The 27,483-nt window shown below is 43.4% G+C and overlaps 1 protein-coding gene and 1 long non-coding RNA gene across 8 annotated transcripts in view; one reads left to right on the plus strand and one right to left on the minus strand.

The window, feature by feature from the left end:
• On the minus strand, positions 1-27,199 carry LOC132537526 (uncharacterized). Its single transcript, XR_009548993.1, has 3 exons — positions 27,076-27,199; positions 24,316-24,392; positions 1-267 (listed from the first exon to the last, which is right to left on the minus strand). It is a non-coding gene; the product is annotated as an uncharacterized LOC132537526 (long non-coding RNA).
• The window catches only part of HERC3 (HECT and RLD domain containing E3 ubiquitin protein ligase 3), a 109,854-nt gene that overhangs the window by 26,789 nt on the left and 55,582 nt on the right, over positions 1-27,483 (plus strand). For all 7 annotated transcript variants that reach the window (XM_060187796.1, XM_060187799.1, XM_060187798.1 and 4 more), the window contains 10 exons: positions 7,060-7,219; positions 11,919-11,995; positions 12,721-12,942; positions 13,644-13,735; positions 15,840-15,970; positions 16,678-16,838; positions 19,070-19,146; positions 21,802-21,926; positions 24,344-24,403; positions 27,088-27,199. In XM_060187796.1, coding sequence (XP_060043779.1) covers positions 7,060-7,219; positions 11,919-11,995; positions 12,721-12,942; positions 13,644-13,735; positions 15,840-15,970; positions 16,678-16,838; positions 19,070-19,146; positions 21,802-21,926; positions 24,344-24,403; positions 27,088-27,199 — 1,217 coding nt within the window. The remainder of the gene's footprint in view (positions 1-7,059; positions 7,220-11,918; positions 11,996-12,720; positions 12,943-13,643; positions 13,736-15,839; positions 15,971-16,677; positions 16,839-19,069; positions 19,147-21,801; positions 21,927-24,343; positions 24,404-27,087; positions 27,200-27,483) is intronic.

Genomic DNA, 27,483 nt, shown 5'->3' on the forward strand with positions numbered 1-27,483 from the left:
CTGATAGCTTTCCTATTCTTTATCCTTCTGGGAGTATGGACCCAGGGTCATTATGGGGTGCAGAAGGTGGAAGGTCTGGCTTCTGTTAATGCTTCCCCGCTGAACATGAGTGTTGACAGGTTGATCCATACTCCCAGCCAGTCTCTCTCTTTCCCTAGTAGGGCAGTGCTCTGAGGAAGCAGAGCTCCAGGACACATTGGTGGACTGGTGGGGTCATCTGCCTAGGGAAGTCTGGTTGGCATCATGGTAGCATCTGGAACCTAGTGGCTGAAAAAGAGTTAACATATAAAGCCATACAGATTGTTGATTAATCATGAACCTAAAGGCTGGAATATTGCAGATGAAGATTTGGGGTCTCTGTTTTGGAAATAGCTAGTAGGTCTATTTTAGGTATATTCCAAAGAGCCCATGACTTTATTAGTTTTTACCTGAGCCTGAAATCTGATATGCAGGTGGACCCAAGTTATTGTCTAGGGAGATGATGTCATGGCTGGAAAGAGGGCTAGAAAGCTGGTACAGGGAAGAGAGTAGCCCCAAATATGGGAAAAGTGTATAAATATTGTTGACCGTAAACCATATCGATTTGATATGGGGGCCATATTCAGCTTAGGAGCCTATGTAACCTCTACATCCCTGTGGGTCCGAACTCACATTCTGTGGTCATGAGTAAGAACATTCTGAGTTGCTCCAATTTCAGGACCCATCTTCTTCAGGTGGTAGATAGAGTATATTATCCAACCCCCCTTCAGAGGATCAAACATTCTCTGCCATTCTTGATCCACACTGAGGGCAAGGTCCTTGGGGGCCCCCAAAGGGGCCCACTGTTTTTAGGGTAACATACTTTCATATATACAACTTATTTATTAGACAGAGAAACTGAGAGTGGAGGGTGAGATAGGGAGAGAGGAGAGACACCTGTAGACCGCTTGTGAAGTTTTTTTTCCTGCAGGTGGGAACTGAGGACTTGAACCTGGGTCCTTGTGCTTTGTAACATGTGCATTCAACCAGGTGCACTACCACCTGGCCCTGGTAGTATACATTCTAAAAGAGTAAAAAACAATGGTCTTCTGTTGTTAAATCACATTGAATGAAAAGGTGTGTGGGTTGTTAAATAATGCGTGTCTGAGACTGGGAAGTTTAAGAGGAGTCCTTTTAGTAAAAATTTGGAGATAATTTAAGATATTACAAAAGTAGTACACTTATATTTTTCACAAATTAAATACTTATAACCAAAAAGAAGAAAATGAAGACAGTGCTCTTGAATGATACTACACTAAGCAAAGGATGTTATGATTTCTAAGAAAAAATATTCTTTACTATGTTTATTTTGTTTTTTGCTATCAGGATTATTGTTGGGGCTCACTGCCTGCATAACTCCACAGTTCCTGGTGGCCTTTTTTTTTTTTTTTTAATCTGGATTAAGGGTGGGAGACAGGGATAGAGAGGGAGAGAGATACAGAGAGAATAGACAAATATAACACTGTTCCACTGCTCCCAAAACTCCGTCTGAACATGTGAATGGGGGCTCAAACCCAGGTCCTCAAGCAAGGTAACATGTGTCCTCTCCCAGATGAGCTGCCACCTGGTGCTCTGTCAGTATTTATAGCATCATGTAATTTTATTTTTTAAAGATTTTTAAATATTTATTTATTTCCTTTTGTTGCCCTTATTGTTTTATTGTTGTAGTTATTATTGTTGTTATTATTGATGTCATTGTTGTTGGATAGGACAGAGAGAAATGGAGAGAGGAAGGGAAGACAGAGAGGAGGTGAGAAACAGAGATACCTGCAGATCAGCTTCACCGCTAGTGAAGCAACTCCCCGGCCGGTCCTTGTGCTTTTCGCCAACCTGCTGTGCTAACATCCTGTAATTTTAGAAGTGAAATCATATAGCACTTCACTGTCACTTTCTTTCCCACTTAATGCCATGAATGCGTTTCCATAGTGGTCGTGTTCATACTAATCTGCATCAACTGCTTTAATTACTGTACTTTAAAATTTATGATGTATGATACCATTTTATCAGTATTTCTGAATTTTATTTTAACAACTGGATACATATTTCTCTATATGGAAATTTTATATTTATTTCTATATAAAATTTCATATATATTTATAGAATACATTTATAGGCATTCAAATGTTAGAGCAAAGAATATACAAAACCCTAGAGCCTGGGGAGTGTTGAGAAATGCCCGCCTGAGTGTCTGAGCTGACAGGTGCAATGTAATATTGGGTGCCTGCATTTTACTTTTTTTTTTTGGGTAGGGGGAAAGAATATTATATTGACTTGTAGCATAGCTTCCACTTATAGATCTTTCCGTTTTTCCCCCTGAAAATGAACATATTTTTGTTTCTGTATCTTTTTATTTAATTAAAGATAACAATTGCATTTGCCACAGTTTTAATGAGAAGTCCAAAATAGAGACTTTTTGCACAACCTCTTTTGAAAAGAACTGGAGTAGCAAGTATCTTGTTGGGATTTCAGAGTTAAAACATGCCAGCTTCTCAGTATATTTTGTGACTCAGGATAGAGGGACTTTTGTTCTTTTTTGGGGTCAGTCCATGGGTTTTTGGCTGCCTCCCAAGGAGGTCAGAGCTAAAATATCTGAGCTCTAAGGAGGTAGGATACTGTTGGTGGGTTAAGTGTAGCATGTGGTGAAAACTGGGGGGGGAGGGGTAGGAGGTGTAGGCTTTTCTTTTGGATGAGAGTAAATGTTCTATTCATGTTAGTAGGTTTAACACAGATTATTTGCTTTCAAAGTGGACTAGTCCTCTTGCTCTGAAAAATACCTCCTTTGAAGAAAATATTTTAGTTTCTCCATTTCAGCCATTCCTATCAAAAAGGATGATGAGACTTTGGAATATCCAGGAGTACCCCACTCCCTCCACATCAGGGATTTTGAGGGAACTAGTTTGCCTTGGTTTTTTGTTTGTTTGTTTAACCAGAGCACTGCTCAGCTCTGGCTTATGGTGGTGTGGGGGATTGAACCTGGGACTTTGGAGCCTCAGCCATGAGAGTCTCTTTGCATAACCATTATGGTGTCTACCCCCACTGCCTTGCTTTTAAGATGAATCGTAGCACTGTCTTTATGGCTTCTTTGACACTCATTTGCAAGGCCTTAAATTCTGACTTTGTCCTTTCATGTTAAGACTTCACAGACTGGCCACAGATGTGGCTTCAGCATGAGCCACTCCCTGTTGCTTGCCCTCCCCTTCTCGAATGTATCCAAGCAGGTGCTGCCTCTAGACCGGCAAAGAAAAGCTCTGTGACAGATCCACAGGAACATGTGAGCTGAACTTAAGGGAATTGTATCTTGCACTTAACAGTGAAGGTCTCAGATTTCTCAGATGGGTCTTGAATCATACCTGGGCCTCTGGTCATCCCAGCTTCTACCCACTCCAGCTTCTACCCACTACTGTGTCAACACCAAAGAAGTCTCTTCTGATCTCTTTTCTCCCAGAACCACAAGGCAGTCTTCTAACTCAGCATTCTTGTTCTATTAAGCCTCTTTAAAAAGTGTCTAACTATCTGACTGGCAATTCCTGAGCTCCTGAAAGTCCCTGAGTTGCTGTGGATGATTTTATTGTGACAGTGGATGCGGATGACACAGACATAGTCATCTCCCCTCCTCTTTCCTTTCATGACCTCTCTCTGTCCTGCTCCATTTAGTGCATCTGGCCTGCTGCATCTGGGAGTAGACTTGCTAACTAAGATCTCTGACTATGCAGGGAGAATACTCTTTTTTTTAAAGATTTGTTTTCTTTCATATGAGATAGATTGGAGAGAGAGAGAGAGAGAGAGAGAGAGAGACTGAGACTACAGCACCAGAACTTCCTTCAGTGTGGGCCAGGCTCAAATGTGGGTTGTGAACATGGTGAAGCAGCACACTATCCACATGAGCTATTTTTTGCCGGCCCCTCTGAGGATTCTGAAAATCAAAGGAAGTTGAACTGGGAATGATGGGCAGGATTCAAAGTCGAACTGGAGTGGCACTAAGCTGGCCACTTTCCCACTCTGGCTCTCTTGTTATTTGGTCCTGAGGAGAGCTTAAAGGAGCCCTGGGAATCTGGACATCTTGGGGGAATTTTCAGCTAAGAGGAAGCTCTGAAAAACATCCCTGTCGACATCTGTGAACTCCTCAGCTATCCCCCTGAGCTGTGTGTGTGTGTGTGTGTATGTGTGGAACTGATTCTGACTAGCACAGACATGACCTTGAGAACTGAATTAATAAACCACCACCCAGCTTCCAGACTGGCCTGTCCACTGGGCATACAGGACCCCTGTCCAGAACAGAATTGCTACCATTCCCCACCTACAGGGGAAGGCCTCACAAGTGGTGGGACAGTGCTGCGGCTATCTGTTTTTCTATCTCCCTATCCCCATTTCTCCTTGTGTCTCGCTGTCTATGACAAAAAAAGGCCACAGGAAACAGCTGAGTTGTGTTGAAGCACTGAGCCTCAACAATAACCCTGGTGACAAAAAGGTTTTTGTCTTTACAGTAATGAAATTGCTAACATTTTTCAGTAGATTCAAATATGAACCATAGTCTTTTAAATTGTTTATTATTTAGTAGAGACAGAAATAGAGCAGGAAGAGGGAGATAAAGAAAAAGAAAGACACCTGCAACACTGTGTCACCACTTGTAAACTTCTTCCCATGCAGGTGGGGACTGGGGACTTGAACTTGGGTCCTTGTGCATTGTTAAGACGTGCACTCAAGTAGGTCCACCACTACCTGGTCCAAAACCCCATAGTCTTATAACTCTTAGTTTGTTGATAGTATGATTCAAGAGCACTCAGTATATGAAAACCTAGAACAGTTTTCCCTAGTGTAAGAAGAAACTGGACAGAAGCCAGTGCTGGAATGGCACAGTGCTTGGGATTATCTGACCCAGCTCAGATAGCAGTGCTATGACAAACTGGTTCAAAGTCAAGCAAAACAAATGAGAAATTTCTGCAAAGAAACAGATGATATAAAGTAATGAAAATTCTCTCTTGTGATCAGGAGGTGGCACAATGGATAAAGCACTGAACTTTCAAGCATGAGGTCCCAAGTTCAACCTCCATTAGCACATGTACTGGTGTGATGTCTGGTTCTCTCTCTCTCCTCCTATCGTTCTCATTAATAAATAAATTTTTTAAATTCTCTCTTGACTAATCTAGCTTGCCATTGAATAAAACTTAAAAGCCTAAAAAAATAAAATTAAAAAACAATAAAATTATCAAAATGGAAGGGGGGGCTGGGTGGTGACACACCTGGTTAAGTGCACATGGTAAAGAGGCACAAGGACTCAAGTTTGAGTCTCTCTCCATTTCTGTTTCCCTCTTCCCTCTCACTTTTTCTCTGTCCTATCAGTAAAGAAAAGGGGGAAAAAATGGCTGCCAGGAACAGTGGATTCATAGTGCCAGCACCAAGCCGCAGAGACAGTCCTGGTGGTGGTGATGATGATATTGATGATGATGATAATAATAATGGAAAAGACATGCTTGGATGGAGATGACAGGAATTAGTAAGTTTGAAGGTAAAAGACTAGAAATTATGTGATATGAGCTAACTGAAATAAAATGATAGAGGCAAAAAAAAGGGGGGGGTGATTTCAGGGACTTTGTAGACAGGAATACAGATTTTATCAGGAGCTAGGAGGCAACAGGCTCCTTCATCAATTTATATTTCCTTTTTCTTTGCAAACTACTGTCCTTTACTAGAGAGGAGTGTAATCTGATGGTGTTGAACCTGTTGGAACTTTCCCCTAATTTCTTATCTCTGCCCGCTCCCCATTTTACTATTTCCTAGATAGTTTCAAATCTAATTTCCAATTATGTTTTTGAAGGTCTTTTTCTTTTTTTTTTCTTTTACAAAATTTATACTGTCATGTTTTCACTTTCCATATTAATTTTTTCCCTGAATATTTCTTCCTTCCTTCCATTACTCCTCCTGTGTGACTTCCTTCTGACACTGTCTGCTCCCTATGATTTCATTTTCTTCTGTTAGTTTTGTACTTCATTTATTCATACATTATGATTCTTGGCCAGCCTTTATATTTAAGACTGAGGTGCCAAGGGGAGAGTGGAACTGTGTGCAGGCAAAAATTTGTTCACCTAACAGGAAGCTGATGTTTCTTTGAGGAACACAGAATACCTGCTGGTCTTTCCTTAGGGGGATCGTTTTCCCAGAGAAAAATACTCCTACCACCTGTTAGATACACGTGAGACTGCATGATGGAATCAAGGAGACAAAGTAGTAGTTGTTGTTTTAGAAGTGTGTTTGTGTCCCCCTCAGCTTATAGTAATGTGCCTCTTTCCTGCTCCTACTTGGACCTCTCTGATTCAACCTATCTGACCAGTGACCCTCTAATTCTTCCCTGGACAGGAGTACTAGAGAAAACACTTGGGGGTGTGTGTTCCCCCATCGATGTGTGTGACCCCAGCATGGATGGGCTCTCAACCTCTAGCTTTCAGAATCTTTATAAAAAGCACATCTCTGCACGGGGTAGATGGCGCCAGTGGACTTTGGGATATGGGCACTGGTGTTTCGGTGGTAGACTTAATGTAGTGACCTACCTCATCAACATGTTTGCAATGTACCCCTAGAGTTTATAGCCTCATACACCAACATTACCTTAATATGATTATTTAAAAAAAATAAAATAAGTAAGCCACTATATTTTTTTCTTTCCATCAGGGTTATTGTTGGGGCTTGGTGCCAGTACTACGGCAACCATTTTTCTCTTTTTTCCCCCCTTTATTTGACAAGATAGAGAGAAATTCAAAGGGGAGGGGAGACAGGGAGAGAGAAAGATACCTGCAGACCTGCTTCACCGCTTGTGAAACTGGCCCCTTGCAGGTGGGGAGCCAGGGGCTCGAACTCAGCTCCTTGTGCATGGTAGTATGTGCACTTAAACAGGTACACACTACTTGGACCCCTAAGCCAAAAGTATTAATAGTATTAATAATAATAATAGTAATACTAATACCCAGTTAGTGGTTGTCTATAAGAAGCGCACCTGCTCGGCAGTGCTTCTGTAACTCCTGTCCCCTCTGGGCGGGTCTCTTTCAGAGCAAATTGGAGCATTGGCAGACCAGCACATTGTCCATGTGGCGTGCGGCGAGTCCCACAGCCTGGCCCTCAGTGACCAGGGCCAGCTCTTCTCCTGGGGCGCGGGGAGCGATGGCCAGCTGGGACTGATGACAACTGAGGACTCGGTGGCGGTGCCCAGGTAAGGATATCCAGGGAAGGCTTTCAGCTCTCTCTGGTCCTCAATATATATATATATATATATATATATATATATATATATATTTCCTGAGGTTGCTTTGCTGTGTGGTTCTGCTTCCTTCATTCAGTTTCTGTTCTCTGTACCATCTTACACTTGTCACAAAGACCGTACCCCGTTACGAGATTTATTTTCCCATTGCTTTTATTGTCACCAGGGTTATCACTGGGGCTCAGTGCTTGCATGACAAATCCACTGCTGGAAGCCATTCTCTCCCTCCCCCCTTTTTCTTGCCTGTATTTGATAGGATAGAGAAATTGAGAAGGGGAGGGGAGATAGAAAGGGGAAGAGAGAGAGACACCTGCAGCACTTGCCTCACCACTTGTGGAGCTCGCCCCCCTGCCAAGTCTTGAATCCAGGCCCTTGTACTTGGTACCTTGTGCACTTAACCAGGTGTGCCACCTCCCAGCCCGTTACTGGGTTTTTAGCCCAAGAGATGGGACACCCCCAGACAGTTATGCAGGAAGCAGTATTTATTCAGTGTTTATTTAATGCCACCATTATTGACTCATTGGACTCATGTCCAAAAAAACTGAGCCCAGAAGAAACTAGGGCTATTGCTTTTATACATTTTTCAACTGCCTGATAGCAACAAATTTAAAAGAATCACAACAAACTTAAAGACCACTTCTCTATGTCAAAAGAGTACATTTTGAGAGGTCTGATAAAAGGCTCCTTGGCGGGAGTACCAGATTCTAAGGCCGCTGACTGAGGCCAGTTTGATGATGGCAGTAGAAAACCCTATTTATGCTGAGAGGAGGAGGAAGATTGTGGCCAGCTGCATTTTTGTTCTTCAACTAAGAAGTTCACCCTTTGATTCTCTACCTCAGACTCTTTGCAGAAGCATTTGTGTCCAGCTCAGAATTCTGAGTTGTTCAGTGGTTATATTTTAGCAGTCTGGTTGCTAGTAGAGTACTTGAAAAAATATTTGAATTCCAAAAAGTTAAAAAAAAAAATCCTTTTCAGATTCTGGATTGATTGCATTTGAACTTGAAATTACAGGGCTAAATCATGCATTCAGTTAAGCACTTTACATTATAATTAGCAGGTTGGCCTGCTACTTACTACACTAGAATGCTACCATATGTATTTTGAAGAGCTAAAATGGAAAAATAAGTACTCATATGTCCCTTTACACAAGAGAAAATGGTTTTGGGTCTCTTGACTACTTAGAAAATTCTTAGATCATTCTTCTGTGACTGAGTTCAATATCTAACAGGTGCTTCACTGCCAAGGAAGCATCTAAATATTGAAGTTGGGTGAGCAAAATAGCTCACTTAGCTCATTTGGATGGTGCGTTATTTTGCCATGTGTACAACCCGGGTTCAAGCCCAGGCCCCACTACATTAAAGTAGCAGTTTCAGAGCTGTGGTGTGTGTATGTCTCTCTCTCCTTCTTTGTTTCTGTTTGAAAAAATAAGACATTGAAGTTCTTTTCAGGTGGACTTCTTTGGGTGAACACCTTAAGGTCAGGAAGCCATCAGTATTTTTCTTTCATTTAATTACTGTTTATTTAATGTCTATTTTCAGTACAGAGCTAGGAAATCTTTTTTTTTTTTTTTTGCCTCCAGGGTTATTGCTGGGGCTCAGTACCTGCACCATGAATCCACTGCTCCCGGAGGCCACTTTTCCCCCCTTTTGTTGCCCTTGTTGTGGTTATTACTGATGTCCTTCGCTGTTGGATAGGACAGAGAGAAATGGCGAGAGGGGGGGGAAGGCAGAGAGGGGGAGAGAAAGATAGACACCTGCAGACCTGCTTCACCGCCCCGTGAAGTGACTCCCCTGCAGGTGGGGAGCCAGGGGCTCGAACCGGGATTCTTAGGCTGGTCCTTGCACTTTGTGCCATGTGCGCTTAACCCGCTGTGCCACCACCCGACCCTCTAGGAGCTCTTTTTAAAAAATATTTTATCTATTTATTTGACAGAGACAGAAATCAAGGAAGGGGAAGATACAGAGGGAGATGCACACCTGCAGCACTGCTTAACTGTTTGCAAAGCTTTCCCCCTGCAGGTGGGAACCGGTGGTTTGAACCTGGTTCCTTACACACTTACCCTGTGTGCTCAAAGAGGTGCAAGGCCACCCAGCCCCATCAGAGCTGGGAGCTCTTGGTGGCAGAGCGGGCTTATTCATTCCAGTATCACCTGTGCCCTGTACAGGTGTGCTGAATAACTACTCTCCTCTCCCCGCCAGCTTTCTTGGACTGACAGGAGTCTAGATGAATAGTTGCCAGGGGCAGGGGCCTGGGCGGAGGCATAGTCCTTCCAGAAGCACATCACCTGGAATCCGTCCCGGAAGTGCCTTGATTGTGGTGGTGGAGTCACAGTCTCCACAGACAAGGGCACACCCACGAGGAGCAACTCAGATGTTACTAGGGCTTTGCCAGATGTTGTCAGTAGGGATGACTAGGTCCAAAGAATTTCTCTGCATTATCCTTAACAATAGCACAGGATCCTGTAGATATCACAATGGGAAGTATTTGGGTGCTCTTTGGTACTGAATTCATCTGCAAATGTTGTTATAACTATTTTCTGTGCAAGAAAAGAAAACATGAACAAAAGCAACGCCTACTTATAACTCTATGCCTACCCATAACCCTGTGAGATGTCTGTTTTCTAAGGTACCCTGGTGAGGGTGCCTGTGTGTGTGACTCATTTGTCCCCAAGGTTCGCACTTAATGAAGAGAATCCTGGCAACCTGTGAGCTGTTAACATAGCAGGAAATACCCCAGGTGACCCAGCTCTGCCGGGCAGTGCTGAACAGTGTGCACACGTTTCTTCATTAAATTCTCATCACAGTGCTAGGAAGGAGGCCCTTACCTCTGACTTGCCCAAGAATACTGTGCTGAGGAGTGTGATCTGTAAAGCTATTCACAGGGACTCTTTTCTTTACCATCCTCAGAGTCTTGGAGCCACTGTCTGTATTATTATTATTATTATTATTATTACTGTGGTTGAGCAGACCTGACATAAAATTTACCATTTGAGCCATTTTAGTGCATGGTACCGTTATGTCAAGTATATTCGCTTTGTTGTGTGATAAAGCTCCATGACATTTTGATCTTGCAGAGAAAAATGTTTCCATTTTCTTCTTTCCCCAATCATTGGCTATTTGCGTGAATTTCGCCACTCTGGATAATTTTGTTTTGTGACTGGAGTGTGACTCTTAACGTAATGTTCTCAAGTTTCACCTATGTTTAAGCATATGCCACAATTCTCTTTTCTCTGCAGTTTTTAATTTATTAATGGGGGATAGAGTAGGGAGAGAACATCTCTTTGGCACATGCGATTCCAGGGACAGAACTCAGAACATTATATTTGAGAAACCACCACTTTACCTACTGTGCCACCTCCTGGGATGCTCTTTAAAATTTTTTTCTTATCTTTATTTATTTACTGGTTAGAGACAGCCAGAAATTGAGAGGGAAGAGGGCGATAGAGAGGGAGAGTGACAGAGACACCTGCAGCTCTGCTTCACCACTCGCAAAGCTTTCCTCCTGCAGGGGGGGTATGGAAAGGGAGCTCGAAACTGGGTCCTAGCTCACTATAATATGTGTGCCCAATCAAGTGCACCACTACCTGGCCCCTGGATGCTCTTATTGTTATTTTTTTAAAAGGATTTATTTTATTTTTGCCACCAGTGTTATCACTGGGGCTCTGTGCCAGCACTACAAAGTCACCATTCCTGGTGGCCATTTTTCTTTTTTTATTTCTTTCTTTCCTACTTTATTTGATAGGACAGAGAGAGATTGAGAAGGAATGGGGAGTTAGGGAAAAAGAAAGGAAGATACCTACAGACCTACTTCTCTGCTCATGAGGTGTCTTCCCTGCCAGTGGGGAAGGGGCTCAAATTTGGGTCCTTGCCCATGGAAATGTGTGCTTAACTGGGTGTACCACCACCTACCCCCCTTTATTTATTTGTATATGAGAGAAAAAGAAGACGAGAGGGAGAAGCAGATCATTACCCTGGCACGTGCAGTACCAAGGACTAGAGTTGGAACTTATGGCCTTGAACCCACAAGTTGTGTGCTTTACCCTGGCACCACCTCCTCCTCTCCTATTGGCTCAACTTCTTACCTTTTTCTGACTGATTAGTCTCCCTCTTCGTGTTTGTATGCATTTTGTTCACCCTTTCACCTGCTGATGGGCACGTGGGCTGCTTCTGCCTCTTGTCCATTGCGGATCAGGTCTCTGAAGACGGCTGTGGGAGCAGCTGCTTTCAGTCCTTGAGGATGTGAAATAAACCCAGGGTGGAGTGGCCGCAGGGTGCCTGCTTTTTGCTGTGACAGCCAGTGAGAGACCAGAGTCCTGCCTGTTCTGCCAGCACCCCTGCTCACCAGCTCCCTCCACTGGTACCAGAATGAGAAATGACAGCTAGAATCAGCAGAGTTTGGTAAAAAGCTCAAGAGGGGTGTGTGTGTGTGTGTGTGTGTGTGTGTGTGTGTGTGTGTGTGTTCTAACAACTGCCATGCCATAGAGTCAGGAGGTTACGGAAGACCTCATAAAGGCCTATCCTATATTATATGTTTGATTTTAAAAATCGATTTAGGGAGCTGGTGGTGTTTATAGCAACTGTTTCTGGTTGAGATCACTTCTTGGTATTATTGGTGAATGTGCTTCTTTATGAGAAAGTCTTCTCTGTTTTAGGTTAATACAGAAGCTGAACCAGCAGACGATATTGCAAGTTTCCTGTGGCAACTGGCACTGCTTGGCTCTCGCAGCTGGTAAGAAATTGCCTTTCGGTGGGAGTCAGCGGTAGCGCAGTGGGTTAAGCGCACATTGTGCAAAGTACAAGGACCAGCAAGGATTCCAGTTTGTGCCCCCAGCTCCCCACCTTCAGGGGAGTTGCTTCAAAGGTGGTGAAGCAGGTCTGCAGGTGTCTGTCTTTCTCTCTCCCTCTCTGTCTTTCCTCCTCTCTTCATTTCTCTGTCCTATCTAACAACATCAATAACAACAATAATAACTTCAACAACAATGAAAAACAACAAGGGCAACAAAAGGGAAAATAAATATAAAAAAATAATAATAATAAAAGAAATTGCCTTTGGGGACTGGGCAGTAGAGCACCTGATTGAGTGCACACATTACAGTGCCCAAAGACCCAGGTTTAAGCCCCTGGTCCCCATCTGCAGGGGAGAAACTTCACCAGTAGTGCAGCAGTGCTGCAGGTTTCTCTCTGTCTCTCTCTCTCTCATATCTCCCCCCTCAATCTATCTCTGTCCAATCAATAAAATAAAATGAAAAAAATCATTTCTTAAAAAAATAAAACAAAAACAAAGTTGCCTCTGAGGGGTCATAAAACGAAGTTGACCTCTCTCCCTGTCAAGAGGGAAGGAGGCGTTGCCCTCTTACAGCAAGAAATGCTCTGGCTGGGTGTCTGCACGGAGGGGTGGGGTGGGGTATATGGGTATTGGGCACTGTAATTTCAGTCACCTTTTTCTTGTTGCAGATGGGCAGTTCTTCACGTGGGGCAAGAACAGCCATGGGCAGCTGGGCTTGGGCAAGGAGTTCCCCTCCCAGGCCAGCCCGCAGAGGGTGCGCTCCCTGGAGGGCATCCCCCTGGCCCAGGTGGCTGCTGGAGGCGCTCACAGCTTTGCCCTGTCCCTCTCAGGAGCTGTGTTTGGCTGGGGAATGAACAACGCAGGGCAGCTGGGGCTCAGTGATGAAGAAGGTGGGTGTCCCCCTCCCACATCTCCTATTCAGAAGGGTACATTGTCCGTACTTCCTGAGCACCTGCTATCTGCCAACCCCATGTTAGGCCCTAAGGGGCCAGCAGTGGCCATAACAGATAGCAAGTTGACTCAGCTCAGTAGAGACTGCTTACCAGTGAGCAGAAACACACCGTGTGTGTGAGGCCGAGACTGGGACAGTGGCAATGCTGAGAGGGGGTGGCCGCCCACTTGTGTGGGGTCCCATGGAGGACTCATCTCCTCTCAGTGACCAGAAGACACTGATGAGCTTTCTGAGGAGAAGAGGGCTCCATGTCCATAGGCGAGCACAGGCCAAGGGGAAGCTGGAAGGCCAATCTGGAGGCAGTCCGACTCTGAATATACTTTTAAGATGGCGTGCATTGCTTTTGCTTCTTGTGTGGTTTGAAACAATAAGAGGAAATGTTGGAAGAATAAAGTTGCTATTTATGGAGTGAGAAAAAGTATGTGTGTGTGTTGTGGGGTGGGTAGATGGGGCTGGGAAAGCTGTGAGTTAGGCATCCAAGAGTGAAATTAAACGTTGAAAATGAGACATCTGAGTGGTAATGCTTGCCGGAAATGGACAGTGTTAGGGGCCCAGAGGCACCCCACATTCACACAGGGGTAGCTGTGTCCATTTAATCTTAGAGGTGAAGAGTGGCACCATGAAGCTCTTTCTTTCTAGATCGAGAGTCTCCTTGCCACGTGAAGCTCCTGCGAACACAAAAAGTCGTCTACATCAGCTGTGGAGAGGAGCACACAGCAGTCCTCACAAAAGTAAGGGGCTTGGAGTATTCTGGTTTGTTCTGGGGCTCCAGTGCTGGGCAAGGCCAAGGCTTGGATGGCTGCTATTGCTTGATTTTATCTATCTATATCTATCTATCTATATCTATCTATCTATCTATCGATATATATATATATATATATATATATATATATATATAATGCTACCAGGATTATTTCTGGGGCATGGTGCCTGCACAGTTCTACCACTATTCCTGTGACTTTTTTAAATGGAGGATGAGAGACAGAGACAGAGAGGGAGAGAAGATTGAAGACAGAGACAGAGAGGAGAGACCCACAGCACTGCTCCACTGCTCTTGAAGCCCCCCTCCCCCGCAGGAACCTCACTCCTTGCATATGATAAACTGTGCACTCCACTGGGTGTACCTCTACCTTGCCCATCGATTATTTTTTAACCAAAGTATTTACTCAGCTCTGACTTATGGGAGTGGTGGGTGTTGAACCTAGTAACTCAGAGTCTCAACGATGGAATTCTTTTTGTATAACCACTATACTATTTCTCCAGTGCTTCCTTGATTTTTTTTTCCTCCTCCAGGGTTATTGCTGGGCTTGGTGCCTGCACCATGAATCCACCGCTCCTGGAGGCCATTTTTCCCCCCTTTTGTTGCCCTTGTTGTAGCTTCGTTGTGGCTATTATTATTGCCCTTGTTGACGCAATTCGTTGTTGGATAGGACAGAGAGAAATGGAGAGAGGAGGGGAAGACAGAGAAGGGGAGAGAAAGATAGACACCTGCAGACCTGCTTCACCGCCTGTGAAGCGACTCCCCTGCAGGTGGGGAGCCGGGGGCTCGAACCGGGATCCTTACGCCTGTCCCTGCGCTTTGCGCCACTTGCGCTTAACCCTCTGCGCCACCACCCGGTCCCCTCCTTGATTATTTTTAATAACATCTTTTAGAGAGATTAGCTCTGGTGTTTAAAAATAGCTGAATATAAATACTCGTAAGTTTTAGTATAGATAGCAGCATTCTGCCTTTAAAGCAAGCCATTTAAATATGTAAGAAGGAAAGTACAGTGTGATTCATGTTTTAAAATTATCAACCCATTTTTTTCTGCTGCTTCTAAAACAGTCACAGAGAAGAGATATGTTTTCATGTTGAGCAAATACTGTTAGAGATTCACTTTGGTAAGTTGCCCCAGCATTTGTTCAAGTACGGCTGTTCAAAAAAGAAATCTAAAAGAGAAAAAAAGAAAATCTTGCCAAAGTTTGTTGAATGTTTAATTTCTTATCTATGAATAGTTATACAGAATCATTTTATTTTGTCTTTCTTTGTCTTTTTTTCCTTTGATGTTGCTTCCTAACATCATTGTAAACTTTTTTTTTCTTTTTTTGCCACCAGGGTTATCACTGGAGTTCAGTGCCTATACAGTTCTACAGTTCCCAGAAGTCTGCCTTTCTTTCTTCCTTTTATTCTTTCTTCCTCCCTCCTTTATTCTTTATTCTTTTTATTTCTTTATTTATTCTTTATTTATTTCTTCCTTCCTCCTTTATTCTTTTCTATCTTCCCTCCATTTTAACCAGAGCCCTGCTTACCTCTGGCTTACGGTGGTGCTGGGTATTGAACCGGGGAGCTCAGAGCTTTAGGCCTGAAAGCCTTTTTTGCATAACCATTATGCTGTCTTCCTTTCCCAGGAAGCCATGTTTTGAAGAGAGAGACAGAGAGGGAGTGAGAGAGAGAGAGAGAAAAGGAGAGACACCTGCAGCACTGCCCATCACTTGTGAAGCTTCCCCTGCATGTGGGGACCACAGACCTATACCTGTGTCCTCGTGCATAGTAATATGTGTTCTCTACTGGAAACTCACCAACCTATCTCCTCCTTATAATTTGAAGCAGTTTCAAACATGTACAAATGGGACCTTTTCCCTTGAGCACTGCTGCAAGTACTCTATAAAGACATAGCCTGGAGTTCCTTGTTTACCATTTTTTCCATCCAAGGACTGTCCCAGAGAAGTGTTCGGCCACACCTCAGCCGAGCCTAGCTCCCTGCCATGCACTGTGTCACTGCTTTTGAACAGTAGTGGGTCTCAGAAGAGGGGGCCTCAGCAGTGCGTTCACACACGTGTGTTGTTCCTTGCCAGAGCGGAGGCGTATTCACCTTTGGTGCTGGCTCCTGTGGGCAGCTTGGGCATGACTCCATGAACGACGAGGTCAACCCAAGGAGAGTGCTCGAACTGATGGGCAGTGAGGTGACTCAGATCGCATGTGGCAGGTGAGTTCTGGGATGAACTTCACAAGTCCCCCGCGTCCCAGGAGCTGTATCTGTACCTGTAGAGAATGCAGCAACACAGGACTACCGCCAGCCTGCTCACCGAGGGAGGGGTGGGAGCAAGTCAGATCTAAGTCCTGTGTGGCAAGGAAGGAAGCCAACCAGTAGGGAGGGGGGGCTGACTTCCTGAGGAGGAAGAGGAGCAGCCTGGTGGAGAGACTTGGAAGTGAGAGAGCCTCAAAGGGCTTGGAATTCTCCCTGGGTCCGGCTGCTCTGCTCTAGTCGCAGGACCCAAACTGCCAGGCCAGTCATCTCTTGCCCTGCTTGGTCACATTCCCCCACAGCCAGGGTGCTGGAGGGGAATCATTTCTGGATTGTAGGAGCTGGGGAGACAACATAATGGTTCTGCAAAAGACTTTCATGCCTGAGGCTCCCAGGTTCAACACCCAGCACCACCATCAGCCAGAGATAAGCAGTGTTCTGGTCTCTCTCTGAGTGTCTCTTTCTTTCTGTATCTCTCATAAAAATAAAACACATTAGGAAGAGGGAGATAAAGCCTGAATTGCCAGCTACTGGGAAAAGAGTGGCATGTAAACACAGAGTGTCTTTCCAGCATTGCCCACAAGGGGTTGCCATGATTGTATGCAGCAGTGAGATTTGAAGAAACCTTGCTGACAAGTTCAAGCCTTTTTTTTTTTTTTTCTCTCCAGACAGCACACCCTAGCCTTTGTGCCTTCTTCTGGACTCATCTATGCATTTGGTTGTGGAGCAAAAGGTCAGTTAGGAACCGGACACACCTGCAACGTGAAGTGCCCGTCTCCTGTGAAAGGGTTCTGGGCCGCCCACAGCGGCCAGCTCTCTGCCCGAGCTGGTAAGAGGGGCTTGCCCAGCACTTGTGACCACGGTTTTCTCCATGAAACCCATGTCAGTCTACCTTGGGGCCTTTTGGGGGAAGATGACTAGATGAGCTCTTGTCCTCTAACATCAGTTAACACACGTTTGAATACTTACTATATAGAAGTCTCTGTGCTTAGACCCCAGAGAAGAAATAAAGCCAAGAACATTGTTTTGGGCCCAAAGAACCTTATGATGGTGTATGAATTCTATTTGCTATCATTGCTAGTGATACACTTTGTGTTCAATGGGTGCTTAACCACGTTCTAGCACTATGCTAAGATTCAGAACAGTCTGAAGAATTAGTGACTTTTCCCTATGTTGGAAATAAGGAAACTGAGTGTTATGGAGGATAAGAAAGTTACCCAGGATGAAAGGGATTCTGGAGGCAGGATTTAAACCCAAGCCCACCTCCCTTTACAAGAAGCCTATGGTCTTAATGCTTGTACTGTGTTACTTTCTGTTACTTTGCTTTTGCTCTTTTGGTCAAACTAAGAGACTATTTGCCTTATGCCTTTTTTTTTTTTAACCTTCTCTTAAAAACTAGTCAAATATAACACTGTCTTTTTCACTGGAAATCGGAACAAGACAGTCATTCACCATGAGTGACTTATAATAAATCCAGGGGCTGATTGGATTTGGAGAGCTACTCAAAAGGAAATGCATTCTAATTTAATTAATTTTTTTCATTTTGAAGACTGTGAAGTGACACATGTAGGGCTTATCAATATTGTTTAAAGCAATAGTTATATAAATTTCCTACTGGATTAAAAGAAACTTAACAACACACTTGTCTTTCTTTATAAACCTAGTGAGTAGCACAGACTTCTTGCTCAATAAATATTTATGGAATGAAAATATGAATTTCCACAAATGTAGTGGAACTGAAAATGCAAACATTTTTTGGCAGTGTTCTCAAAAGTGAAAGAACAGCTTGGCACTTCTTCTCTGTCATCTGTAAGTTCTTTTTCTCCATGGTTCTTGTTCTCATGCTATGGAATTAAGAACGGTACCCATTTGAAAGCTCAAACGTTTTAGAGTTTAAGTTGGAGCCACAGAGTTTTGAAGTTTAACCCAATGGCAGCCTAATTCATGTGATCATAAACTGTGCTTGGATGTTTGCCAAAATGGTTTTAGAATGTAAGTAAGTGTATTTCAGTTCACTCTATAAAAGCTAGTGCTTTAGGAACCTCCATGGTGATGTGAGCTCATAGTGGAAGGCATCCAGGAGTATTCCGGCTTGGGAAAGATTGAGCTGTGTCTTGCAGTTAGCTAGTAGAGTCTGTGAGGAAGTGGACAGAGGCAAGTACTGAGGAATTGGACAGTTCCAGGAGCACTGCTCTGCTGATGCTTTAGGGGGTGCCCAGTCATAGAGAATGCACCGTGCGTTGGGAGATAGGAAGAAAAGGATGGGGATTAGGAAGCAGTGGGTCAGAGATAAAAGCATTGGCATCAGGTGGTGGCTCACCTGGTAGAACACACACTTTACCACGCACAAGGACATGGGTTCAAGCCCAGAGGGAGCAACTTGACAAGAAGTGGAGCAGTGCTGCAAGTGTCTCTCCTCTCTCTGCTCCACTCTTTTCCTCCTATCTCTCACCCCTTATTAAAAAAAAAAAAAAAAAAAAAAGGCCACTGGGCATGGTGGAATCATGCAGACACTGAGCCCCAGCAATAACCCTGGTGGCCAAAATTAGTTAAATTTAACTATTAAAGAAAAATAGTCTGGTAGGTTTAGAATGCCCTCTGGACATAAGATAGGAGGTAAAGCAGAGAGAGGAACTAGAAGTCTTTTGGGGCAGACTTACCCCTAAGGGGCTGGGGATCACCATACTCAGATGTTGAATACTTTTTTAGATGTCTGCTACTGCTTTATAGTAGCTACTCTTTTAAGTTTCAAGTCAGCTGCAGAACAGAATTAGAATGCAAGCTGGAAATGAGGTCAGGATTAGCTGGCACTGGGGGAGGGGGTGGAGGTAGGCTTGGAGCAGAGGGTTCCATTTTTTTACTTATTTTTAGTTGAATAGAAACAGTCCTGGGCAGAGCCTGGAGAGAAGGCTTCTGACTTCTCTGGCATCATTAAAACAGACAGGAAACCACTGTTAGACATATCTTGAGCTATTAGAACAGGAGACTGAGGAAAAACTTTTATTATTGAAAAGTGTGCTACTGAATTTTTTTCTTTTTTCATTTTTTTTTTTTTGACAGATCGTTTTAAGTATCATATTGTGAAGCAGATCTTCTCTGGAGGAGACCAAACTTTTGTACTTTGCTCCAAATTTGAGGTAAGCACTTCTGACTCTGAGATACTGCTGGTATCTCAGTGTTTGCTTTAATATGTAATTAATTGCATATTAAAACATACCAGTGTTTGCTTTAATATGTAATTAATTGCATGTGATCAACATTTCTCTCTGCTTCTACCAATTTGATCTGACTAAAAATCAGCGAGTCAAACCTTGAAGAAGTTATCTTTATCTCCATGTTGAGCCCTTAGAGTGCTAATAATTTTCCTGACATTTTAATTGTAGAATTCTAACTGGCAATTTAAAATGATTTATATTCATCATATTTGTTCCAAAAGCAATTGGAGGGTGTTTATACTGAGTTTTTGGCATTATTTGACTTTCCGGTTCTATCCCTGCCTATGAAGTTGCAATGAATCTTAGGTAATTGAGAACTTTATTATTATTGTTACTGTTACTTTTCCTTATCTGAGCACTGCTCAGGTCTTGCTTATGGTGGTGCTAGGGACTGAACCTGGACACTTTCACCTCAGGTGTGAACATTTTTCTTTTTTAAAAAATCTTTTTGAATTATCTTATTAATTGGATAAAGACAGAAATCCAGAGGGGAAGGGTGGTAGAGGGGGGAAAAAGAAGAGAAAGACACGTGCAGCCCTGCTTTACCATTCATGAAGTTTTTCCCTTGCAGATGGGCACTGGGGGGTTGAACCTGGATCCTTGTGCATTGTTATGTGCATTCAGCCAGGTGTGCCACCACATGGCCCCAGCATGAGTCTTTCTGCATAACCACTGTACTATCTCTCCAGCTCTGCTTGAGAACTTTGAAGGGATGCTTTGGTATGGTTTAGGGTATAATGTATATATAAAAGAGGTTTCTGAGTGTTTTGGTATGCTCGGTCACGTACAGTATGCTCACAGCACACGCTCACCCTCCCTCACATCCCCTGCACCTCTGTGGTGGGAGGATAACACTCCAGTCTTGCTCTGGTAGAGGTGGGGGGTAGATGAGGGGCACAGATATCTATTTATTAGGGCTTTAACTCATTCCCACTTCCGGGACGTAGAGGCTCTATCTGAAGCCAGCACCACAGCTTTGCTCTCTGCCTCCCATACCTGCCTTTGTTCTTGTTCTGTTTCCCCTCTCTTCATTTTAACCCACAATACGCCCCACCCCCTTGCTTCAGCCAGTCCTTAGGCAAGCACAGGCAGTGCACTGGTTCTGGCCTCTCTTAAGGAACCTGGACGGGCCTCAGGTCATAGCAAGGGAAGCAGAATGGGTTGGGAGAGAAGGGAGTAGCCATGGAAGTGGGGTGGGGGGGCTTTTCAGTTCTAGAAACACTCTGCCACTGCCTGGCACTTGACCACTTGGAAACGCACACTGTTCCTGCATGATAGTGCTGTGCTGTGATTTCAGTAGGAACCATTGTGGCTCAGAGCCAGAGGCCGCCAGCTGGATGGCTGAGAGACCAGCTGAGCTGTTTCTAGGTGAGGTACCCAAAAGGAGCCAGTACAGAGGCCTTTCCAAAATGGTGTGAGTACAGAAGCCATAGAAGGAGACCTGGCTATACCCAAACATGCAGTAATCGTGCACATTCTTATAATAATAAAAAGCAAAGTGTGGGGGGCAGATAGCATCATGGTTATGCAAATAAACAAAGTCTCATACTTTGAAGTCCCAGGTTCAATCCCCTGCATTGCCAGAAGTCATAGCATATTAGTGCTCTGGTTAATAAATAAATAAATGCAAAAAAAAAAAAAAAACCAGTGTGTGGAAAATATCTGTAACACTAGCCAAGTCAAAGCTTACCCCTCTACTGATAAATAAGCTCTTCCAGAGAAGAGATTTCACCCCTCACCCCAAAGTTATATAAAAGGGTTAGCAAAAAAGTTATAGATGGTTGAATAACAACAACAACAACAACAACAAAAACATTTGATGGGACCCAGAAGGTGCCTTAGTGGTGGGGCATATACCTGCCACTGTGAGACCCTGGTGCCACATGGGGACACTGGACAGCAACGGGAAGCTCTGTGAGTGGAGAGGCAGTGCTGTGGTCTTTCTCCCAGCTGTCTTTCTCTTTATCTCCAAGAAAATTGGGCCAGATAGGTGGCTCAGTTATCACATGTGCATGGCCCCGGCTTTCATTCCATAGAACCAAATTTAAAAACTAAAAATCCAAAGAGATGTAATATCACATCAGCAAAGAGTTTTAAATATTGAGGGCAGGGCCAGTGGTGCACCTGGTTAAACACACATATCATCATAGGACCTGGGTTTGAGCCCCTGCTCCCCACCTGAAGGGGGGTACTTCCAGGGCAATGAAGCAGGTCTGCAGGTGTTTGTCTTTCTCTCTCTTTCTCTGTCTCCCCCTCTACTCTCAGTTTCTGTCCTGTCAAATAAAAATTTAAAGAATGAAGAAAAAAAAAAAAAAGGCTCCTGGGAGTGGTAGATTTGTAGTGCTGTGATAACCCTGGTGGCAAAAAAATTGAAAATAAAATAACTATTTGTAGAACTCATTAATGATGAGGGAGTGAAGCTGGCAGTCTCATTCATTGCCATTTGAGGAAGAAGTGCTACCCACATAAATCATGCCGTAGTTAAAAAAAAAAATAGAAAAACATTGTGTTCTTAATTCTGGTATTTCAGCTGTTAAGTAATTTTTTTTTCTTTTACTGTTCTACTTAACCCCCCAGAACTCTTCTCCTGCTGTTGACTTCAGAACTGTGAACCAAGCACACTATACCAGTCTAATAAATGACGAAACAATAGCAGTTTGGAGACAGAAACTCTCAGAACACAACAGTGCAAATACGATCAAGTATGTGGTGGTTCCTTGTCAGTCGTTCACAACAAAGCCTTTTGGAACTTTCTGGCTTACTGGTTTTTTTTTTCCTTCCTTTTTTTTTTCCTTTGGCCTCCAGGGTTATTGCTGGGGCTCAGTGCCTGCACCATGAATCCACTGCTCCTGGAAGCCATTTTCCCCCTTTTTGTTGCCCTTGTTGTTGTAGCCTTGTTGTGGTTATTGTTATTGTTGATGTCGTTCATTGTTGGATAGGACAGAGAGAAATGGAGAGAGGAAGGGAAGACAGAGAGGGGGAGAGAAAGACAGACCTGTAGACCTGTAGACCTGCTTCACCGCCTGTGAAGCGACTCCCCTGCAGGTGGGGAGCCGGGGGCTCGAACCGGGATCCTTATGCCAGTCCTTGTGCTTGGTGCCACATGCACTTAACCCGCTGCACTACCGCTCGACCCCCCCCCTTTTTTTAAGATATTTTATTTTAATGTGAGAGAGATACAGAGAGAAAGACATATAGAGAAAGACCAGAGCATTGCTCAGCTCTGGTTTTATGGTGGTGTGGGGAATTGAACCTGGAACCTCAGTGCCTCAGGAATAAAAGTCTTTTGCATAAGTATTATGCAGTCTCCCCAGCCCTCCTTCCTTGTTTATTGAGGCTGTGATTATAAATAGTGTTTTAAGTTTTAGAGAATGTTTATATATTTTTTGCCCCACACATTTACTTATTATTTATTATTTAGTTATTATATCCTTAGCCCCAGTTAGCATAAGACTCTGTTCCTTCTTTCCCTCACAAAATATTTTCTATGTCTGTCTGGTTTCAGAGAAAAATCTTAAAAATTCAGAATGGGAAAGGCCTAAGCTGACTAAGAGAGCTTGGTTTTACTGTTATTTCATCCCAAGAATTCCTTAATGTAGTAGATGCTTCAGAGCATGCCAAATCTAAGGCAGATGATATTTACCTAGTAAGAAATGAATCTCTAGCATTTTACATTCAGAGTGACTAGTTGAGATGGTAGTGCAATAGTCAGTAGAGAGAAGCATCCACTGGGAAGGATTGAGACCTTTCATCAAGCTTCTTAAAGGAGAATTTGTGTGTATCTTTCCGTGTTTTCCTTGGCTGCCCTCAGCATTTCCATTTCATACAGAGTCTAGTTCTTGGGGCTGAACACAGTGGGCCTTGCATACTAAGTGGAGATTGTTCTCAGAAATGTGCATAGGGCATCTTGCTTCGTAGCTTCGACTGTTGGGAGACAGATACCCAAGACCTAAGTTTTGAAGCTCACTGGGGAGTCTTTGGGATGTGCTGGAGTGACTGATGTGACAGAATCCTTCTCATCTACTGTGGCTTTGCCAGAGGATTCAAGCTAGTTACAAAGCAGGGAAAGGACTTTGGGGTGGGGGTAGGGGGCATAGCAGTGTCTTGTCGGGACCATGACACTAGGGTTTCTCTGTCTTCTTATCTATTTGTTGCCCCCAGGGTTAGCAGTGAGCCTTGGTGCCTGCACAGGTCCCCCATTCCTACTGGCCATTTTTTAAATATATGTGAGAAACAGCTAAATAGAGAGGGACAGGTAGGAGAGATAGCCACAGCACTGCTCCGTCAATGTCAGGCTCTCCCCGTGCTGGTGAGGACCAGAGACTTGAACCTAGGTCCTTACACATGGTAGGTACTACACGAAGGTCTCAATAATAGAAGTTCTTTATTAGCCACGTCAAGTCTTGAAAAATACATATTTGCTTTAGAAACATCCTATCTTGTATCAAAATGGACAAGAATGTCGTTGTGTTAAAGTTACAAAGAGAACATCAGAGCTCCTGAATGAATGAACATTTGCCTCTGATAATGATCTGGGACATCATTCCTCAACCGCCAGCATCTTAAGATCCATCCAGCCTGACCTTCAAACACACAAAAAGAAACCCAAAGAGAGACTGAACTGCCATTTCCTAAACACAGAAATCACCTCTGCAAATTAGTAGCAGAACCACTACCTCCACTTTCGTGGAGAAACTAAAAATGTGTGGAGTGAGTGCTAATTCTATACAGCTTCTGGGCAAAGTGATAGTTTTCAAGGTCTCAGTCAGGGACCTGAGCCTTCTGGTTAAGGTGAGAAGTGCATGGTTGGGGAGGGGATTACAGTCACGTCTGGTAAAGTGGTGGAGCGGTGCTGCAGGTATTTCTCTTCTCTCTGTCTCTATTTTTCTTTGTCTTTCACCCTCTATTTAAAACAGAAATAAAAAGGAAAAAATGGTCTCTGGGAACTGTGGAGTTGTGTAAGCACTGAACCCCAGCTATAGTCCTGATAACCACCACCACAACAATAACAAAGACGTTCGGGGTAGATGTGTAATCTGTTTGTTGTAGGTGTCTAGACAATCATTTATTTTGTCATTATTAAAGACTTACCTCATTTTATTTTTTTCTTTCTGGGCAGTGGTGTTGTTCAGATACTATCTTCTGCAGCGTGTTGGAATGGAAGTTTTCTAGAAAAAAAGTAAGTGATTTATAGTCACAACACAAACAAACCCCCACATATGTATCTGTATGGTACATATACATAGTCAGCAAGGGCTGTAAATGGCTTCCATTTTCTTTGGTGGTGACTTGCCTTCATCTAGCCTAGAAGCTGATGATTTGTGAAGAAGTTGGATTGCTTAAAGAGTTGGTGGTTCAGTGAAAGAGTTTCAGGTTATTCGAAAGTGTCATAACCACTATGCAGTATATTACCTGTGTTTAGGCTCTTAATCCTTTAACTTCCTTGGTTCCTTTGGTCTACTCACCCCCCCTTTTTTTTTTTCTTAAAATGAATGACTTTAGGGAAGGTCCTAGTGAAGTTTTGGGTGTTTCTTTGACTCAGGTGCAGCCCTGCTTCCTAGGAAATTACATCTGGACTGACCTCCTGAGCAGTAAATAGAGTTTCTCTGCTTGTCCTTCCTCCTTGAAGGAATATTTCCCTCAGGAACTTGATGGAGGAGGAGGGCTTTGCTGTGGAATTTGATCTCTAGTGACCCCAATTTCTGGCTATCTCTGAGCTCTTTTCTGCCAATGACCAGGTTCTGAGTTCTTAAGGAGACTCAGACTTGAGACCTGTGTGTGAATGAATTCATATCCCCAGTGGGCTGAGAAGTCGTTTCCGAAACTTTCTGCAGTTCCATCTAGAGACTGCAAAGCCATCTACTTTGCACAGGGAAATCTGGAACAAGTCTTTCTAATTAATTTCATACCCCTTACTTAGCCCTTTCCTGGTTGTATATTGAGTGTTCCTAATTGTGCTGATACTGGTATGTTAGAACAGTGGTTCTCAGTGTGGTTTAGCTGCCATGGGGATAGTCCACAATGTGTGGAGGACAATTTTTAGGACTGCTGAGGGTTTGAGTATCCAGCTGGCAGGGGGGTGGGTACAGGATACGGGGGCTACCATGCATCTCAGCCCCAAATGCCCAGCGAAGTGTCCAGCCCCTGAGGCCAGCTGTATAAGGATAAGAAACTGCTATCTTGTCTACAGCTATACCACCCTGAACATGGCCAAGCTCATTTGATCTCAAGAAACTGTGCTCTGGAAGGAGAACACCTATGAAGGTTATGCTAGGTGATGCACCTTTAGTGCCACACATCCCTTAGAGTTGTCAATGAAGACTTTTTTTTTTAAACAGACATCTGTGTGGTTTCAGGAATCCTGCTCCCACACAGGCAGAATGCATCACTGGAAACCAAGTGAGAGGAAAGGAAACCCCGTTTTCCAAAGCAATGATGGCTTCTTTCTGCTCTTAACATAGTAGGAGTCACCTCAAGCATGTAGCTTCCATGTTTGGGGCACATTTATTTTGAGAAGTGTAGCAACAAACAAAGCTCAAGCATCTCCTCTTGGCCTGACCATTTATGTTATTTTTTTTTTAATTTTTTATTTAAGAAAGGATTAATGAACAAAAACATAAGGTAGGAGGGGTACAATTCCACACAATTCCCACCACCCAATCCCCATAACCCACCCCCTCCCATGATAGCTTTCCCATTCTCTAGCCCTCTGGGAGCTGGACCCAGGGTTGTTGAGGGTTGCAGAAGGTAGAAGGTCTGGCTTCTGTAATTGCTTCCCCGCTGAACATGGGCGTTGACTGGTCGGTCCATACTCCCAGTCTGCCTCTCTCTTTCCCTAGTAAGGTGTGTCTCTGGGGAAGCTGAGCTCCAGGACACTTTGGTGGGGTCTTCAATCCAGGGAAGCCTGGCCAGCATCCTGGTGGCATCTGGAACCTGGTGATTGAAAAGAGAGTTAACATATGAAGCCAAACAATTTGTTGAGCAATCATGGATCCCAAGCTTGGAATAGTGGAGAGGAAGTGTTAGGGAGGTACTCACTGCAAACTCTAGTGTACTTCTGCTTTCAGGTATATATTTTGCAGTAGTTTATGGATACATGTGCACATAAGCTCTCTCTCACAGAAACTGGTGTATATCTAGGTTATGGGACTTTGTTAGAAAGTGAACCACCTGAGATGAAATTAGAGTGTACTATAAAAAGAAAGGTCTCACCCGAGTAATGAAGCTGAAGGGTTGTCATTCCACATGTGAAGTCTCTGGATACAGTCTGAGGTGAAGCATGTTGAGGTGGCAATCGTTGTGTTGGTACCATTTATGTTCTTATAAGACCACATAATTAGGATTTTATTTAAAAAGTAGGAAACTCTGTTCATGTTTTCGTAAATCACAACATTTATGTCAGAGGGTATTGAAAGTAGCTGAGATGCCCATTGCTTGCGAACAGAAACCTGTTTTTCAAATAAGTAGTTCTTTTGTTATTAACATATATGGTATGTTCTAGAGTAGGAATTTAAAGAAACATCTTCTAAGTCTAAATGGGGGGAAATTTCGATATATAAGGTTGGGGGGGATCGTTGCTAGAAGTTAAAAACAGCTGTTGTGCAATTAGTTCTTATATGAATATATTGTTTTCCTTATGTTAGTAAGAAAAACGTTAACTTTGCAAGGCTTGAAAACTGAAAGGTGATTTTGAAAAAGGGATTTCAGAGAGCCATATTTTTTGCCAGGCTCCCCACAAAATACAGTATTTGGGGACATTGTCTTCTTTGTCAAATTAAAACATAGTCACTTTGCACAGATTATTCTTATGATTCCTGTCAGAATGTTTACTTCACTTTATTTTGTATACACTTTTCTGTTTAGAATTGATGAGCATTTCAAAACAAGCCCCAAAATACCTGGGATTGACCTGAATTCAACTAGAGTATTATTTGAGAAACTAATGAACTCCCAGCATACCATGATTCTGGAACAGGTATGTTCTTTTTATTTTAAAAACCCATGCTTTTATAAAAATGTATTTTTGCATAGAAGAATTCACTTTTCCAGGCGGAAAAGGAAAAGACAAAAATCTTGTATATGTCTTAACTGTGTGATAATCACTTTTGGAATCTGACCTACCTATAGCTTTCTTTAAAAAAAAAAAAAGATTTATTTGTTAATGATAAAGAGAGAACTAGAACACCACTCTGTGGACATATGTATTGTCAAGGATTGAACTCAGGATCTCATGCCTGAGGGTCCAACACTTTATCCACA

Source organism: Erinaceus europaeus, chromosome 3 (genome assembly GCF_950295315.1).
Source record: "Erinaceus europaeus chromosome 3, mEriEur2.1, whole genome shotgun sequence".
Classification (NCBI taxonomy): Eukaryota; Metazoa; Chordata; class Mammalia; order Eulipotyphla; family Erinaceidae; genus Erinaceus; species Erinaceus europaeus.